An 18,301-nucleotide genomic window follows, 5' to 3' on the forward strand; every position below is an offset into this window, starting at 1 on the left:
TTGCTGTCTGGCATGCTTGCTTGGCATTACCATGCAGTTCTCTGTGTTGTGCTGTATGTTGTGGCACTCTTCAGGTGTGGAACCCTGTTCTTAGACTTCCTAGCTTTCAAAGACAGGAGCTAAATAAGCCTCTAATGTTTTATAACTAGTCTCTGGGATTCAGTTACAGCAACAGAAAACAGACTATGACACCTGGTGATTAATGATTGGTATCATGTGCCTTGTAGATAGTGTATTACTAATTGGTGATATCACGAGCAACATCAGAAGTGTGTCCGTACTAGGGAGCTTATAGCTGTGATATAAATGGTGTCCAGAAATCAGGGGAAAGGAAGCCTCTTGAAGTCTGTTCAGTGTCAAAGGCCAACTCCTCCAACAATGGGAGGGATTCAGGGTATAAAGGAAAGGAAAACTTTTGACTCTCTTAAGCCTTAATACTTAAGGCTATGAAATAAAATTCTTGTAGATAAATAGGAGAAAAACAATTTTTAATTAAATATATATGTGTCAGAGTCCCACAAAAATATATAACAGAGAAGGGCCAGGTGAATGAGGATATGATAGCACCCTGGGCTGTAGTAGGGAGAGGGCTCAGGGCCTCTGGGTATGAACTGGTGATAAGTACTGAGAAAAAAAGAGGAGAAATGATCTTGGGATAAATCATGGTGTAGGGGGGCACTGGGGCTGTATCTCAGAGGCGGAGGGTAGATCACTTGCCTCTCTTACCAAGGCCATGGGGTCCAGTTTCTCCATACACACAGTCTCTCAGATAATAAAAGTTGTCTCTGAGGATACTTCAGAAGTATGATTGTGGACTGAGGACATAGCTCAGCTAGAAAATGGCTTCCCTAGTGTGCACGAAGCCCCAGGTTCCACCTCAGCACTGAAGCAGGCCTGGCAGTAAACTCCTGCCATCTCAGTGCCCTGGAGGTAGAAGCAGAACGAGTTTGAGGTCATCCTCAGCTAAACAGTGAGTTGGGGCTAGCCTGAGCTGTCTGAAACCCTATCTCAAAACAAAAGCAAAACAAAACAAAAACCAAGAAAGAAGCTGGGCAAGGGTGGCACACAGCTTTAATCTCATCACTTAGAAGGCTGAGGCAGGGGAATTTCTGAGTTCAAGGCCAGTCTTATCCCAGGACAGCCAGGGCTACGTGGTGAAATCTGGTCTTGACAAACAAGAAAGAAAGGAAGGAAGGGAGGGAGGGAAAGAGGGAGGGAGGGAGGGGAGGGGAGGGGAAGGGAAGGGAAGGAAGGAAGAAAGAAAAAAAGGGAGAGAGTTAAATAACACGTCTTCTTTCCTGTGAGGGAACCTTTCCAGGCAAGGGGCTTATGACAACAGGATTCCTGTGTGTGTGTGTGTGTGTGTGTGTGTGTGTGTGTGTGTTTATGTGTGTAGTAAGAAGGGTCACTTGTTGGTTCCCGGCCGCCCGGTTAGCTTAGACCTGAAATAATCACACAGAAACTATATTATTTAAATCACTGCTTGGCCCATTAGTTCTAACTTCTTATTGGTTAACTCATATATTAATTAACCAATTTCTATCACCATGTGGCAGTAGCTTATCGGCAAAGTTTCGGCATGTCTGACTCTGGCCGCTGCTCCATGACATCCCCCTCACTCCGCCCTTCTTTCTCCCAGCATACAGCCTAACTTTCCCTGCCTAGTTCTGTTCTTCCCTGACATAGGCTCAAAGCAGTTCTTTATTCATTAACCAGTAAAAACAACACATAGACAGAAGGACCTCCCACACGTGTGTGTGTGTGTGTGGGAGAGAGAGAGAGAGAGAGAGAGAGAGAGAGAGAGAGAGAGAGAGAGAGAGAGAGAGGGAGAGAGAGAGAATCTTTAGGCCAATATGAGTACTTTAGAGAAAGCACCACTTGGGGGTGGAGAAAGAGGACAAGAGACAGAAGAGCCTAGAGGTCAAGAGACTTTGCTTTCTGAGCCTGCTTCTGACCACTGAGCTCTGCCCCCAGCTCTACAGAACAAGTTGTTATAACAAAACCACTCCTTTAGTAACCCACTAACCTGTTAATCCCATAATCTACAAGAGCTCTCACCACCCACTCATTTCCCAGAGGCCCCCTCTCTCAACACTGCTGTATTGAGGGCCAAGTTTCTAACATACCAGGCCTCTTTGCTTTTATTCCATTTGTTTGTGTGGCTTTTCCTGGGAAGATGGCCAAAGAATCAACTCCACCCAAGCCTAGCTTGGTGAAGCAGTAAGTTTAAAGGTGTCACTTAAAGGCCCATGGGTGATGCAAAGTTACTGCATGACTAAAAAGCCCACCAGCATGAGGGAGAACTGACAAAAGCTGCTTCCCCGGGGCCCCCTGGTCAGCTTGCAGGCAGTTCCCCTAAGAGTCTTTCCACTTTTCTCTCTCATTTGCTACCTTTATAACTGTGAGGCGGGGCTTTGAGACTCTTGCAACATTCTGAATTTATTGAACCTGGTCACTGCTGCTAGCTCCTTGAATTTTAGGGTCGGCCCTCCTCCCCCCTTGAGGAAATATTTCAATTCAGAGGAAATAGATACACAATACTCTCCCATTCCAAACTACATAGTATGTATCTTCCAGAGGAAACTCCTGGAAGTATGGTTATCAGTTCATAGTTCAAAATGCAATCAAATGCTACTTTGTTGCCAGACCAAGCTAGGCCTTGGGTTCAGCGGCCCCACCTAGACTGATTTATTTCCTACCATACATCTAAACACTTGAGATGCCAGGTCTGCCAGGCAGCCTGCCATTCAATAAACAATAGTGACAATGTCCCTGATAAGTATCAGACACTGGGTGACACTCTTGGACTCTTGAGAACCAGTAGAGAGTAGTAAGTACAATGTAGTAAAGAACCCAGATACCAAAAGGACTTTCTAAATAAATAATTACAGGCCAAGGAGGGGGAGGAGCTGATAAAAGTTGTCCATGTAAACATTTGAGCCACCAAAATGCAGGTATGCTGGGAACATTGAAGCGCCAATGTGTCTGAGAAGGTGAGGTTGAGGCTGTGGAAGAGGTTGGCTCACCAGAAACCTGTGGTCTCAGACTGACACCTGTCCCTGGTTTAGGTCTCAGCAAAAACGTCACACTGCCCTTTGGGTTGGTGAAGTGACTTACTGGGGAGATGAATGTGCTGCAGTCTGACGACCGGACTTTGATCCCAGGATCAACATGGTAAAAGGAATGAATCGGTTCTCCCAAGTTCTCCTTTGAGCTCCACATATGTGCTGTGACACTCTCTCTCTCTCTCTCTCTCTCTCTCTCTCTCTCTCTCTCTCTCTCTCTCTCTCTGTCTCTCAAATAAAATTTTTTTAAAAAAATAAATCTTAAGTGCTAAAGGTAATTATCAATTCCCTGCTGTGGAATAATCCTGCTGTAGAATAATCCTTCTGTACACTGTGAAAATGTGTCACTCTCTTTGTTAATAAAAAGCTGATTGACTGATAGCTAGGCAGGATTTTAGGGACAGAGAGAATGCCGGGAAGAAGGGCAGAGTCTGGGGAGTCGAGCCAGATGCAGAAGTAACATGGGAAGTTGATAGATGATGTAAATGAGCCTCGGGGCAGCACATAGATGAATAGAACAGGTTAATTTAAGTTGTAAGAGCTGGCTGGAGATAAGCCTAATTTTATAATTAATATTAAGTCTCTGTTCATTTATTGGGGAACCAGTGGTCCTGACAAAAACTCCTCCTACACTTCCCCAGATGCATACCTTTTGCATACCCTGCCTAAAGTAGTCTCCCCACATTTTCTCAATCTACTATATCTTATCTTGTATTCAGAGTACCCAACCCTTTTTGGAATTTTCTTCTTATTGTTTTTATGCCCACCACCCCACAGACTGCAATCTACATAAGCATTTTTTTATCTTGTTTCTGCCTCAGACCAATTAGATCATTTAAAGATTTACATTGGCTTTATTTTTATTCTAGACTTGGGGAACACTTCATTCCATGAGATAGACTGTGTTCTGATTTATTTAATAATTAATAATAATTATTATTATTATTAGTTTTTTGAAACAGGGTTTCTCGTAGCTTTTTGGAGCCTGTCCTGGAACTAGCTCTTGTAGATCAGGCTGGCCTCGAACTCACAGAGAACTACCTGCCTCTGCCTCCCAAGTGCTGAGATTAAAGGCATGAGCCATCACAGCCCTGCCAATGTGTTCTGATTTAATAAACTGAATTGAACTTTTTCATCAGACGGTCAACTCCCCAATAACAACACAGACTTATTATTAATTAGGATAGCTTCTTTCTTTCTTTCTTTCTTTCTTTCTTTCTTTCTTTCTTTCTTTCTTCTTTTTTTCTCTTTCTCTCCTCCTCCTCCTCCTCCTCCTCCTCCTCCTCCTCCTCAACAGGGTCTCTCTGTATTTTGGAGCCTGGAACTAGCTCTGTAGACCGTGCTGCTTTCTCTCCATCTGGCTGGAGACCCCACCTTTACTTTTCCCAGTGTCCTCTGTGTCTGGAAACCCTGCCTAGCTATTGGCTATTCACCTTTTCATTAAACCAATCGGAGTGACATATCTTCACAGTGTACAAAAAGATTATTCCACAACAATAGACAAAAAAGGACTCAAAGAAGCAGACATAAAACAACAACAAGAAAATGGTTGAGGGCTGGATAGATGGCTCAGAGGTTAAGAGCATTGCCTGCTCTTCCAAAGGTCCTGAGTTCAATTCCCAGCAACCACATGGTGGCTCACAACCATCTGTAATGGGGTCTGGTGCCCTCTTCTGGCCTGCAGGCATACACACTGACAGAATATTGTAATATTGTATACATAATAAATAAATAAATATTTTTAAAAAATGGTTGAACATCTGATTTCTTTATAAGGTTAGGAAAGGAAGAGGGAATCACATAATCACATAGAGGCATCTGGCTAATAGATCAGATCATTCCAAGTTGCTTTTTTTTTTTTTTTTTTTGGTTTTTCGAGACAGGGTTTCTCTGTAACTTTGGAGCCTGTCCTGGAAATCACAGAGATCTGCCTGTCTTCTGCCTCCCGGGTGCTGGGATTAAAGGCGTGCGTCACCACCGCTCGGCTCCAGGTTGCTTTTTGTAAAGACTAAGGCAGGCAGAATGTAGTTATCATGTTAGTTGGGATTGGCCTGGCTAGGAAATTGGCCAATGCCTCTTTCTATCCTGATTTCTTAGAAGGTCAGAAAGTTAGTTTTAATTTGGTAACGTGGAACTTCAATATGAGGGACTCCATTTTAGTTTTAATTTCATTTATTTACCTTTTTTTGAGACAAGGTCTCAATGTGCCATTTATTTATTTATTTATTTATTTTTTGTGTGTGTGTGTGTGTCTGGAGGTTGGAGGATAATATGCAAGAGCCAGTTCTTCCCTTCTATCAGGTGAGTCTTGGAGATTGAACTCAGGTAACAGGTTCAGCAGCAGGTCTTTGTCACAGAAAACAAAGGAACTTAGTAGGAGGCAGGGAACCATTACTATAACAAAATATCCGAGACAGACTACTTTATTTTTTTTATTTTTATTTTTTTATTTTTTTTTTTGGTTTTTCGAGACAGGGTTTCTCTGCAGCTTTTTTAGAGCCTGTCCTGGAACTAGCTCTTGTAAACCAGGTTGGCCTCGAACTCACAGATATCCGCCTGCCTCTGCCTCCCGAGTGCTGGGATTAAAGGCGTGCGCCACCACCGCCTGGCTGACAGACTACTTTATAAAGAAAAGAGGGTTTTTCTTGGCTCAAAGTTCTAGAGGCACAAAGTTCAAAGAGAATGATACAGGCTTTGGCCGGGCTCTCTTCCTTGCTGGTGTCACGTTACTGTGGGAGTCTAGGTGTAGATTTTTGTCTGTCATTCTAATGCTCCCTATAAAGCCGCCACCAGGATCCTTGCACAGGCCTGCACACTAGCGACCTATTCTAATTCCAAAGATCCCACCGGTAAACACCATAGTCATGCTAACTTCCCATTTTTTTTTATCTATCTGTGTCCATCCATCCATCCATCCATCCATCCATCCATTTAGAGACATGTCTCTCTATCTGTCTACATAGCCCTGACTGTCCTGAACTGTAACTCACTACATAGACCAGGCTGGCCTTGAACTCAGAGGTCCTCTGCGGCTGTGTGCTGCGATAAAATGCGCGAACCAACATGCCTAGCAACTTTCTGTTCTTTTAATAGTCACGTAAGACTTTGGGAATTAAATTCTTTCCAGTGTAGAAAACAGACTGTATTTAAAACATAGCAGGCAACGCAGTCAATTACTTGAACAGATTCACAGAGCAAGAGTAGAGACAGAACCTGGGCAGTGTTAGTTTCTTTACTCATTTGTGCGAAATTTATTTACAGGGTCACCTGGCATTGTTTCTCAAAAGGCAGCCAAGGAACACAGGCCTACAGGGTCTCTAAGGCAGACCCTAGAAATCCGCATTCTTGCAAGCTCCTGAGGAAACTGTCCTGCACACGAACGTTTCAAGGACTACTGTGCCCTGGGTGACAGCAGCACGTCAAAAACCCGCCTTGGCCAAATTCCTGGGTTTAAGGTTCCCGCAGCCTCATGGGAAATGTAGTTTCGGCTGGCCTTCCCGCCTCTAGCCTCTTGGAGAGCTCGCCGGAAGGAGCCGAGCCAATGCGGAAACAACCGAATGTTCCGAGGCGGGCCTTTTCCTGCTCGGTTGCATGCTGGGAAAGGGCAGTTTCCGTTAGCTGCTGAAGGCTGAGGCGCGCCACCGGCCACCTCCCCACGTGAAGCAGTTGTGCGAGCATCGCCACGCCGGGTAGCTGTCTACCCGCGTCCGAGCGCCCCGGAAGCTGCGGGGGACCGGAAGTGGCCCGCGGAGGCTGCAGAGCTAGTCCGGGAGCCCACTGCAAGGCGACTGGCAGCGCTGCGACGGCGCCATGTCCCTGATCTGCTCGAGTGAGTGCTGGCTGCGGCGGGAGGCGGGAGCGTGGCTGCGGCCCGGGACCCGGAGCCCGCGGCCCTGCCTGCGGGGTGCATTTGCGCAGTGCTGCGCAATTCATGTAGCTGAGAAGAAAGGCTGTCGTTGTTTTACTGAGCCGAGACAGACCTAAACAGAACAGGGGGGAGGGCGAGGGGGGAGTGGTGCAGGGAAAAACAGCTCTTGGTGTCGGAAACCCGAGGACTTGCCCAGCATCCACCTTCCACTGTGATCTGGACTATGGCGGTCTGGGCCTCAGTTTCCCCATCTGCAGCATTGAAAGCGTTGCAGTGGGTATTGCTCGAGAACGTCGCTTAGGAATCGGAGTTTCTGCGATTTTGCAGAACACGCAGTGACTTCGAGACAGGGCTGGAAGCCAGGTGTCTGGCATCTAGTCTCGCGCAGTATGACTAATGAAAACAGCGAACGTTTAGAAAACCTGTATTGATTTACGACGCATCTCCAAACGATGATCTCATTTTATGCTTACAAGAATTTTCTGAAAGGAAATAAAGATCTGTGATTTAGAGAGGGCGTCATAAGCCTTAGGAAGAATGGGGGTTATCCAGGGATGTGTGGCCCAGTTGGGCGATGGAGCTCGGTTCTTTGAGCGGGGATCCATGCTGTATATTGTCTTGTCTTTGGGTATTTTATTACGGCATTGCGGGTGTTTACCTTCTTGTTGTTTGCCACATTACTAGCTTCCCCTCCCTCTCTATTCTCTTCTCAGAACGTTGCCATTAATTCAAAGAGGGAAAGGAAGGAGGGAAATGACAAACAGAAAAGGGAATCTCACACTGAAGAAATTGCAGTTTGCAAAGTATTTTCGAACGATTTGTTTCCTTTTAATCTTGAGAGAGCACTCTTACATGCCCTGGGCCATCCTTCCTTTTGCAGGGGAGGGAAAGCTCCCTCAAGTGTCCAGTATGCAAGATAAGCCAACAGGATAGCACAGGAAAGCCATATTTCCTTCCATTTTTGATTACATTTGCTTGGGAGTCCTGCAAAAATAGGTGACTCCGAGGGAAGCTTATACAGAACCCGTGCCACATAAAAGAATAGGAGGTTGAAGCCTTGGGATGTGACTCACAGGTTCTGGGAGGGTGAGCAAAATTATGTGGTGAATAGGAGCTGTTTTGTTATGTGCCAAGTTTCTCGGGCTGTAAATATTATTTTAGAGCAGGCCTCGGGAGAGTCTGAGCGTGGAGGTGGCTTTCACTTGTCTGCAAAGGTAAACCAGTTGTCCCTGTTTAGGGGAAGTTAGAGAAACACGAGGGCCTGAGAAGGTCACAGAGACCTTGGTTCTGAGCTTGTTTTTGAGGCCTTCATTTAAGGTAGTTCAGCATGCCCAAGTCCCATACTGCATTGTCCTGGAGGTCATGACAGCTGTGTCGCCCATCTTCAAGGGTACACAGACTATTCTGTCAAGTGCCTAGAATAGAATCTTGCTTGGCACATAGTGGCAGACACTATGGAAAGTTTTTTTTTTTTCTTTAATTTTTTTGCCTGTTGATCCATGTAGGGCTCCAGAGGAATGGCAGGGCTTTGAGTTGTGCTGTGTGTACTTTGTCATGTGCCTGGTCATCTTTGTTCAAACATGAGGTGGGCAGAGCTTACTGCCCACTCTTTACAGCACTAGCACATGGGATCTGGGCAGTTATTATTTATTTCCTTTTATTATTGGCAGACTAGAGACTCTAGTTAAGTAGTTGGCAAGCATTGTAGAACCAAGAACCAGCTAGCTTGCTGCCACAGACGTTGCTTCCTGATAGCTGAGTATGAGGACAGGGCCTTCTTAGGGGATGACACAACAAAGAGTCCCCTGTAGCCCAGGTCTCCTTTTACTCTGTGCTCACTACCTGCTTTCTCTATAGTCTCCAACGAAGTGCCAGAGCATCCATGCGTGTCCCCTGTCTCTAATCATGTGTATGAGCGGCGACTCATTGAGAAGTACATTGCAGAGAATGGCACAGATCCTATCAACAACCAGCCTCTCTCAGAGGAGCAGCTCATCGACATCAAAGGTGCCTACCCGATAGCCTGAGTCCAGGGCCAGCTCAGCACAGCCTTCAGGAGTGGGAAGTGGGGCCAGTCTAATGGAGAAGATGGTGGCTGTGAATGAATAAGAGAAGAGGGAAGGAGGAGGGTCCCTGGGTTCTGGTTCTTCATACGTGCTTTGCTGCCTTTCTTGGCAGTTGCTCACCCAATCCGGCCCAAGCCTCCCTCTGCCACCAGCATCCCAGCCATTCTGAAAGCCTTGCAGGATGAGTGGGTGAGTTCTGTGAAGGGAATGCACCTCTGAACCTGGGGATTGAAAAGATGGGACCTCTCTCCCTCTTTGCTTTTTTAAAAAATTGTTTATTCTATTTTATGTTTGGGTCTTTTGCTTATGTGTATGTCTGTGTATCACTTATGTGCCTGGTGCTTGGGAGGAAGGGGAGAAGGTGTGTGATCCCTTGGAATTGCAGTTACAGACAGTTGTAAGCCACTATGTGGGTTCTGGGAATTGCACCTCTGGAAGAACAGCAAGTGCGCTTAACTCCTGGACCTTCTCTCCAGGCCCTCTTATTTTCTTATTTTAGGACCTTGCTTTGTGGCCTAGACCGGTCTGGAACTCATGATCCTTCTTCCTTAGCCTCCTAGTGCCTAGGGTTACAAGAGCCCACCACCAGGCCTGGCTCTTTGTGGGGGTTGAACACAGGGCTAATTAAATGCTGTGCTGCTGAGCAGCTCTTCACTTCTTGCCAGCCGTACTTCCTATGTGTGGGGCAGGGTGGCAGCACAAGAGGAGCCTGGTTGTTGGAACTCTTGCACACCTGGATTCCAAAGTTTTCTCCACTGTCAGCCTTTGTGACATGGGGCACACTGCTCAGTCTCCGACCTTCCTGACTTTAGGACACTGATTAGTCCTGTCTGTCTGGATTCTGTAAGAAGTAGAATAAAGCTGACATGTTTGCATTGTGACATAGGGACTCTTTTTCACTACTGAACACTGCACTTGCTGTGGGTAGCCAGTAAACAACCACAGCAGTGTTAGCCTTTCCTTTCAGAGGAGTGATGGCTGAACACCTGTGATTTGCCAGTGACTACTAGCTCTCACTTCTGGCTGTGTGTCCAGGGTGTGCTGTGTTGTAGGAGCTTCAGTGCCTTACAGGGGATTGTCATTTGGATGATAGCTTGGGTCTCTGAGCTGCTCAAGTTGGTTTCAGTATAGAATGGGAGGTGGTGTCCTCGTCTCTGGCCAAGTTCTCCAGCTCCCCCAGTCCTCATGGTCGCCTGCCCTCTCCCAGGATGCAGTCATGTTGCACAGCTTCACCCTCCGCCAGCAGCTGCAGACAACCCGCCAGGAGCTGTCCCATGCTCTGTACCAACACGATGCTGCCTGCAGAGTCATTGCCCGTCTCACCAAGGAAGTCACTGCTGCTCGAGAAGGTGTCTCTTCCCACTGTCCCCCACCTTTGCTGGCTCTGCTTTGTAATGTCCCATTTCTAACATAATCTTTTCTCTCAGCTCTGGCTACTCTGAAACCACAGGCTGGTCTTATTGTGCCTCAGGCTGTGCCAAGCTCACAGCCTAGTGTTGTGGTAAGTGTTCCCTTCCGAGCCCAGTAACTGTCCTTCCATAGGTGCCTTTGGTATTGTGAGCTCCTCCACTCTCTTTCTTTTCTACAGGGTGCAGGAGAACCCATGGATTTGGGTGAGCTGGTGGGAATGACCCCTGAGATTATCCAAAAGGTGAGTCCTAAGCTGTTCTGTTGGGACTGCCACATGCCCTCCCTTAGTGCCATGGGCCCTGGGGCCAGAGTAAGAATCTCACACTGAGCAGTGGGAAGAGCCTGCACTGCTAGTTAGCTCTCTGACTACGCTTACTGTAGCCTACATTGTCTGTCTCATTTCCCTTGCTTCTAAATAGAGTGAGGTGTCTACTTCACAGGCTTGTTGTAGGAAAAATGTAATTACTGATAAGAGTGGCTCTTAGCTCTTGCCAGTTTTTGGGGTTTGTGTGTGTGTGTGTGTGTGTTCTTCGCTGATGTTCTGCCACTTTGTTACAGTTTTCGGGGGTTTTGCCTATAATATATGTTATCTGAAGATGGAAGTCAGAGCTGAGACTTCCAGACTGCAACCCAGGGTTCTCTTGAATGTACAGTCTGCATTTGTAGCGTCCAACAGTGTCTGAGCAGCTCATCTCAGCTCTCATATTTGGTCCCACAGCACAACAGCCTAGCTCTGCCATTCGTCATTTTAGTGACCTTGGCAAGGGCGCTCTTTCTCTGTGTAGCTTTGGAGCCTGTCCTGGAATTCACCCTGTAGACCAGGCTGGCCTCAAACTTACAGAGATCCACCTGGGATTAAAGGTGTGCGCCACCACCACCTGGCTACGGGGGGTTCTTTTGATGTTCAGTTTCCTTGGCTATACCATAAGGTCATGGATACCCCACCTTGTAAGATTGGAGTGGAAATGTGTCAGCTTTTAGCACATAGCTTGGCAGATAGCACGTTTTTGATGATGATTGTGACACCAGATATACCAGCATCCAATGTGTTTCGTTCTTGCAAAATCATTTGTCTCAGAAAATTGTGTTCTCCATAGCTTCAAGACAAGGCTACTGTGCTAACCACGGAGCGTAAGAAGGTGAGTTGATGCGTGGTGTGTGCATTAGACTTCTGGGAGGAGGGGCTAGTTGGAGCCTGCTTTCATGGCTGCTCTTTGGGGGCTTTCTCTTTCTCAGAGAGGAAAGACTGTGCCTGAGGAGCTAGTGAAACCTGAAGAGCTCAGCAAGTACCGGCAGGTGGCATCCCATGTGGTAAGTGGTGGCCCTTACTGTTTCTAGGGCAAGGTGGGCCAGTGTGAGGAGCAAGGGGAAATTCTGCTCAGACCTCTGGCATGGTGTCTTACCATGCAGTGAGGGAGTTGCTGCATCCAGGCAGCCAGCCAAGCTAGATGGGTAAGGGATAAAATCCACTCTTGTTCCTTGGCTGGGGAGGAATATGAGGGTGTGGGGAAGGGGAGTGCAGGAGCTGTGTGGCTCTCTGGCCTGCCTTGATTTGGCTGTGACTGGGTTTTGTGTGAATCTGTCCGCAAAGGGGCTACACAGCGCTAGCATTCCTGGGATCCTTGCTCTGGACCTCTGTCCTTCAGACACCAACAAGATTCTCACTGGTGAGTCTGGGCCTGGCCCGACAGGCCACCGTGAAGGGTGGCAGGAGCAAGGGAGGTGCAAGCCCCTGGTCAGACCTTCTTTAGCACAAGGATCCTGTGACTCTTTTTTTTTTTTTGGATCTTCTCCAGGTGGAGCAGATAAAAACGTTGTTGTCTTTGATAAGAGTACTGAGCAAATCCTGGCCACTCTGAAAGGCCATACCAAGAAGGTCACCAGCGTGGTGTTTCATCCTTCTCAGGTAAGGTACTCTCACAGCCATTCTCATCCTTCCCTAAGTCCAGTTCCAGTGGTTTTGCGTCTCAGAGCTAATTGCCCAACCCCCACTGTCTTGATGAAGTGGGCATTGATGGGTGGGTCTCTGTGTAGAACACCAAAGCAGTGGCCCTCAAACCAAAGGAGAAAGAAAATGCAACCAACAAACCATATTCACATCAATTTTGCATTAGGAAAAGAAAACAACCATCCTAAAGGGTTTATAGATAACTACAGACAGTTAAACTCCATGTAGTCCTGACTGCCAGGTGGCTGTTCACATAACCCCATAGGGTTGAACTCAAAATTTATTTAATGTTGACTATTGAAAGTAGTGTGAGTTCAAATAGGAGAGAACCACTGGCTTAGAGGAGAAAGGTAGCTCATTAGAGATTAGTGATCTCATAAGACTTGAGACAAAAGTGCAGTGGCATGGTATGCAGCTGCATGGGGTGCTGGAGCAGTGCCTCCCAGTTAAGTCTTTCTCATAGACCTAAGGAACTGAGAAATAGAGGAATATGTCTTAATGTTCTGTTGCTGAAGAAATGATACCAAAATTACAGCAATTCTTTTTTTTTTTTTTTTTTTTTTTTTGGTTTTTCAAGACGGTTTCTCAAGCCAGATGACACACGCCTTTAATCCCAGCACTCAGGAGGCAGAGGCAGGTGGATCTTTGTGAGTTCAAGGCTAGCCTGGTCTACAAGAGCTAGTTCCAGGACAGGCTCCAGAGCTACAGAGAAACCCTGTCTCGAAAAACAAAACAAAAAAGACAGGGTTTCTCTGTGTAGTCCTGGCTGTCCTAGAACTTGCTCTGTAGACCAAACTGGCCTCGAACTCAAAGCGATCCACCTGTCTCTGCCTCCCTAGTGCTGGGATTAAAGGTGTGCGCCACCACTACCCGGCTCCACAGCAGATCTTAATAAAAGGAAGTGTTGGGGGTTGAGGGATTGCTTACAGTTTCACATGCTAGTCCATTTTCAGCGTGGCAGGGAGCACGGTGGCAAGCATGGTTGCGGGACAGTGGCTGAGGGCACATCCTAATCTGCAAGGAAAGAGACAGACACACACACACTCTGGGTTTGGCATGGCTTTTGAAACCTCAAAACTAGTCCACCTCCAGTGAGATACTTCCTCCAACAAGGCCACACTTCTAATCCTTTCAAATAGTGCCACTTCCTGATGACTAAGCATTCAAATATATGAGCCTGTAGGGGCCATTTTTATTCAAACCACCACAATTATAGCAAACTGAAAAATGAATTCAAAATGAAAGCAGTGTTTTGATTTTTATGAATATGTGTTAATGAATGATGATAGTTGCTTTTATCTTCTATCTCTTACTCTCCTAATTAGTCAGAATAATTTGTTATGGAAACTAAATAAGCTTTCTATCTGCCCCATGTCTTTTGGACAGTCAACTCGCCCTTGAGGTCTCTGGCCATTTCAGCAGCATTCTCTCTTGGCTTTCTTAGGCACTGTTGTTCGAATAGGTAGTTACAGGCAGGGGCTAGAAGGAGAAGCAGTTGCTCGTAGTTGTGGTTATACATTTCACTTCCTGGGTTCTGATTCTTGGTCTCTTGCCTTTCAGGAACTGGTGTTTTCTGCATCCCCAGATGCCACTATCAGGATTTGGTCTGTCCCAAACACCTCTTGTGTACAGGTTGTTCGGGCCCATGAGAGCGCAGTTACAGGCCTCAGCCTCCATGCTACTGGAGACTATCTCCTGAGCTCCTCTGATGATCAGGTGCAGTCCCAGCCAGGGCTCTGAGGAGGCTGCTTACTCACTTTAGGAGGGAGGGGGACATCTTGCTGTGGGGCAGCCAGATTTCCAGAGTTCTAAAAATATTTTTTCTTTGTTGTGGGAGCTAACTTTGCCAGCAGGTGCTGAACCAGGGTCTCTCTTGAAGGCCACCAAACCCACTTTCTCATTGTCTTCTTTGTCTCATCTCCAGTACTGGGCCTTCTCTGACATCCAGACAGGGCGTGTGCTCACCAAGGTGACAGATGAGACATCCGGCTGCTGTAAGTGACCGTAGAGGCACTGAGCTTTTTAGTTTTCAGTGTGTCGTTAAGTTTTACTTAGTCATTTGTTTATCTGTTCTAAAGACAGTGCCTACCAGTATAGTGGCCATAGTGGCTGTTGACTACAGATCCCTCTCCCCTTTCCTTACTCAGCTCTTACCTGTGCGCAGTTCCACCCCGATGGCCTCATCTTTGGAACAGGAACCATGGACTCCCAGATCAAGATCTGGGATTTGAAGGTGGGACAATGCGGCCTCTTCAGTGACTCAGGGAGAAGGAACTGATGAGTTGTGGCAGTAGGCCCTGGGATATCTCAGGGCTCAGGAGAGCCTGGCTCTGTTTGTGTGGCATGCTGAATGTCACCAAGTAACTGGGTGCACAGGACATCTCAGAAGTTTTCTTCCTGCCTTGACCAGTGAGTGATAATTTTATTGCCCAACTCCCACCTGTAGGAGCGTACCAATGTGGCCAACTTCCCTGGCCACTCTGGCCCCATTACCAGCATCGCCTTCTCTGAGAATGGGTACTACCTGGCCACAGCAGCTGATGACTCTTCAGTCAAGCTCTGGGACTTACGCAAGCTGAAGAACTTTAAGACATTGCAGCTGGACAACAACTTTGAGGTGTGCCCCTCTCCAGTTTCAGTTGTTTCTCCTCACTCACCGATAGTTTGAGTTCATGTAAGCTGCTTCTGTTTGTTCCCAGTTCTGTGGCTTTTGGTCATTTGTGTAATTGCCTTTCTTTGGGGCTTGGCAGGTGAAGTCACTGATCTTTGACCAGAGTGGTACCTACCTGGCTCTTGGGGGTACAGATGTCCAGATCTACATCTGCAAACAGTGGACAGAGATTCTTCACTTTACAGGTAGAGGCTGGCTGTGGCTTACCAGGGCCTTGTACATCTGCTCTAGAGAAAAGTGGAAAAGCTTCACTGAGGGTGAAGCTTGGCTTGGCCTAGATATGCCCAAACTATTGTTCCCTTCTCTATTTGCTGTCCTGGGAGCAGAACCAGCCAAGTTTTCTACTGAGTCCAACCCCCAGGCTGCTTTTACTTATGTTTGGGGGCAGTAGAGCATTGTGGCCTAGGAATAGTATTTGTGAGTCTTTTTGACTATGATTAGTGTTATCAGCTGTACTCTCCCAAATTTGTGTTAAGGGGAAAATTGGAATGAAAAGTTCAGACACTGTGTGGGAAATACCGGGATTCACATGAAAGTGCCTGTGACTGCAGGTAGAAAGAAGTGTCTTATGGGATGTTTGGTATTGGGTCTTGATTTGAGCAGTGAGTAAGACCCAGTCAGGGCAGTAATGAAGTTTTTATTGTTTGTTTGTTTTGTTTATACGGAGACAGGGTTCCTCTGTGTAACAAGCCCTTGCTGTTCTGGAACTCACTTTGTAGACCAGGTTGACGATGAACTCACAGAGATCCGCCTGTCTACTGAGTGCTGGGGTTAAAGGCATGCACCACTATACCCAGCATGTTTTTTATTTTTTTGTGAACTTTATTGGGGGTCTATCATGGGTGAGTGATGAAGTTTGTAGTCAAGTTAGGAAGGCTTGTGGAAGCTGGTTTAGTAGTTTGTTTTCCTTTGTATGGAGATAGAGTCTAGGGCCTTTCCCACAGTAACAAGTGTTCAAGTCCCACACAAATACTTAGAGCAACTAGAATAATCAGGAAAAGTCAGACTAACACAGTGCTGCTCAAGAGGCTTTCTTACCTTGAAGTCGCCTGTGGCCCTGGGTAGCTATAGCTTCAACTTTAGGGGATCTTGCTGGGTATAATAGCTCATACCTGTAATGCCAGCTCTTGGTAGCTAGAGAAGACCTTGAGTTTAGGTCAACTAGGAGCACAGAGGGTTTTTCTCTGGAGAGTTGGGGAGCATGGGTATTTTCCTAAGTCTAGAAGGAACCTGCCCTAGCTCTCCAGCTATCTGAGTCCTGGGAGAATAGCTCAGCTTTGTCTATACTGAATGCAGCCTTGTGCTGTGTACCCCTGAACTTTGACATCTTTGAGCTAGAATAGGCTAATGGACAAGAGCTAAAGCCAAACATACCAAGTGAGCACTGAGGTTTCCAGTTGTAGTGTGCTTGCCCAGAAGGCTCAGGTAAAAGAGGATTGGTATTCCTCTGTTCATTCACCCAGTCCAACAAAAGATTGAGTGCTGCTTCCTGCCAGGTGCTGAGTGCTGGCTAAAAATCAGTAGTGAACAGAATCCTGCCTCAGGAGGGTGTCTTACAGTGCATTCTGACCCTTACCATATGGGTTTTTGCCAGGATCGTGGCATTCAAAGTCATTGTTCAGCCTTGAAGAAGAACAGCCTTCTCATAGTTCCCTTTTTTTTCTCTCCTCAGAGCATAGTGGCCTGACCACTGGAGTGGCCTTTGGGCACCACGCCAAGTTCATCGCTTCAACGGGCATGGACAGGAGCCTCAAATTCTACAGTCTGTAGGCCCTATGCCTTCTCACAATTCTGGGCCTCATCTCAGTAGTGGGTTAGATTTAGGGGGGTGGGGGGACTTTAGGAGGAGGGAGGTCTGGTGGGGGGGACATTCACATCATTTCATTCTGGTCTGGATGATGGTCTGAGCCAGGGCACATGGAGCACCGCTATCCATGCAGCCTTCAGGCCCCAGGGAACGAACATGGAGGAACTGTCACCCTGTAAGTGCTCAGAGTCGGAGTCCAGCACCTCTTCTCAGTAGTGGCAGCTGTTCCATGCCTGCTCTGTTTCAGCTCTTCTGAGACAGGGAGGTGAGCCAAGGGAACTGTGAAGGGAGGGGCAGGAGGGCTCATGCTGGTTTTTGTAAGCAGTGATCTAGTTTCATTAAAAAAAACCCCACATAGTAAATATATTGTCATCTCCTTGAGTCTGTCTGCCAGAGAGACCCTGAGTTGGGAAGGTCATGGGAAGGGAGCACAGTATGGGACACTGGCTATCAGGATGCCTCCCCTGCACCAGAAGTAAAGTAAAAGCCTAGAAGCCATTTGTCAAGTCTCCCATGCTCAGATGCTCAGGCAGGCCTTGACCTTGTTTCCAGTGCCTCTGTCAGTCACTCGTTCTCTGCTTGCCCTGGCTTGACTTCTCACAGCCTGAAAGGTGGTGGGGAATTAGATTAGCCTTAGCCTGCTAGTGGGTTGCTGGGAGAGGATTGCTGGGAATACTTCAGATGTAGGTGATACAGACTGGTTGCCAGCTGGCTTGACCAAAGAGACTTTCTTGACTGACAGCTGCTCCCAGGAGAAACAGCTAATGCACAGTAAATAAAAAACTAGCTGATGATGCCAGGTGGTGGTGACGAATGCCTTTAGTCGTAGCACTCAGGAGGCAGAGGCAGGCGGATCTCTGAGTTCGAGGCCAGCCTAGCCTGTTCTACAGAGTGAATTCTAGGACATCTTGGGCTGTTAGAGATAGCCTGTTTAAAAAAAAAATGGTTAGATGATAACACAGGGAGATTAATGTAGGGTCCTGTGACTGCTCTACAGTTGGAAGTTACCTGGGGATTGGGGGTGGGGGGCTGAAGGGGAAGAGGACAGTTGTAGGAAGAAGGGAAGAAGGTAGGTTCTGAGGTTGAGATAAAGGAGGTGTGGAGCGGGAGGAGTTAGTATGGTTGGGGTAAGTTACCATTAGGTATGCCCAGGAAGGCCTTAGGGCCATCCCAATGGAATGCTGGTGTTGGGATCCTGCTGTGAGCTTAGGTGTGTGCTGAGAGGAGGTGCGGAAGGGGATTAGCTGCTGCGTACAGATGAGAAACTTAGGAAGGAAGAGCGGAGAAGTGAGGTGTCACCCAGAGGTTGTGAGCAAGTCAAGGGGTTGTGGGCAAGTCAAGGTGGTACTTCCTGTGAGCACAGCACAAAGCCTCTGGGTATGTGATGCCAGGCAGTCCTGTGGTCCAGGAAATTCGGCCTTACTTTATCTGCCAGAATGGAAGCTCACAGTAGACAAACATCTCCT

At 47.1% G+C, this 18,301-nt stretch overlaps 1 protein-coding gene across 1 annotated transcript; it reads left to right on the forward strand.

Moving 5' to 3' along the window:
- Positions 1–6,669: 6,669 nt before the first annotated feature.
- Positions 6,670–17,197, forward strand: Prpf19 (pre-mRNA processing factor 19). Its single transcript, XM_038314312.1, has 16 exons — positions 6,670–6,894; positions 8,791–8,940; positions 9,112–9,188; positions 10,207–10,348; positions 10,427–10,500; positions 10,588–10,650; positions 11,507–11,548; positions 11,646–11,720; positions 12,001–12,076; positions 12,206–12,315; positions 13,918–14,073; positions 14,282–14,351; positions 14,505–14,590; positions 14,804–14,974; positions 15,108–15,213; positions 16,701–17,197. Exons 1-16 carry the CDS (start codon positions 6,876–6,878, stop codon positions 16,796–16,798), a joined length of 1,515 nt encoding a protein of 504 aa, XP_038170240.1. The 5' UTR covers positions 6,670–6,875; the 3' UTR covers positions 16,799–17,197.
- Positions 17,198–18,301: the final 1,104 nt, after the last annotated feature.

The sequence above is a fragment of the Arvicola amphibius genome, chromosome 1 (genome assembly GCF_903992535.2).
Source record: "Arvicola amphibius chromosome 1, mArvAmp1.2, whole genome shotgun sequence".
Taxonomy (NCBI): Eukaryota; Metazoa; Chordata; class Mammalia; order Rodentia; family Cricetidae; genus Arvicola; species Arvicola amphibius.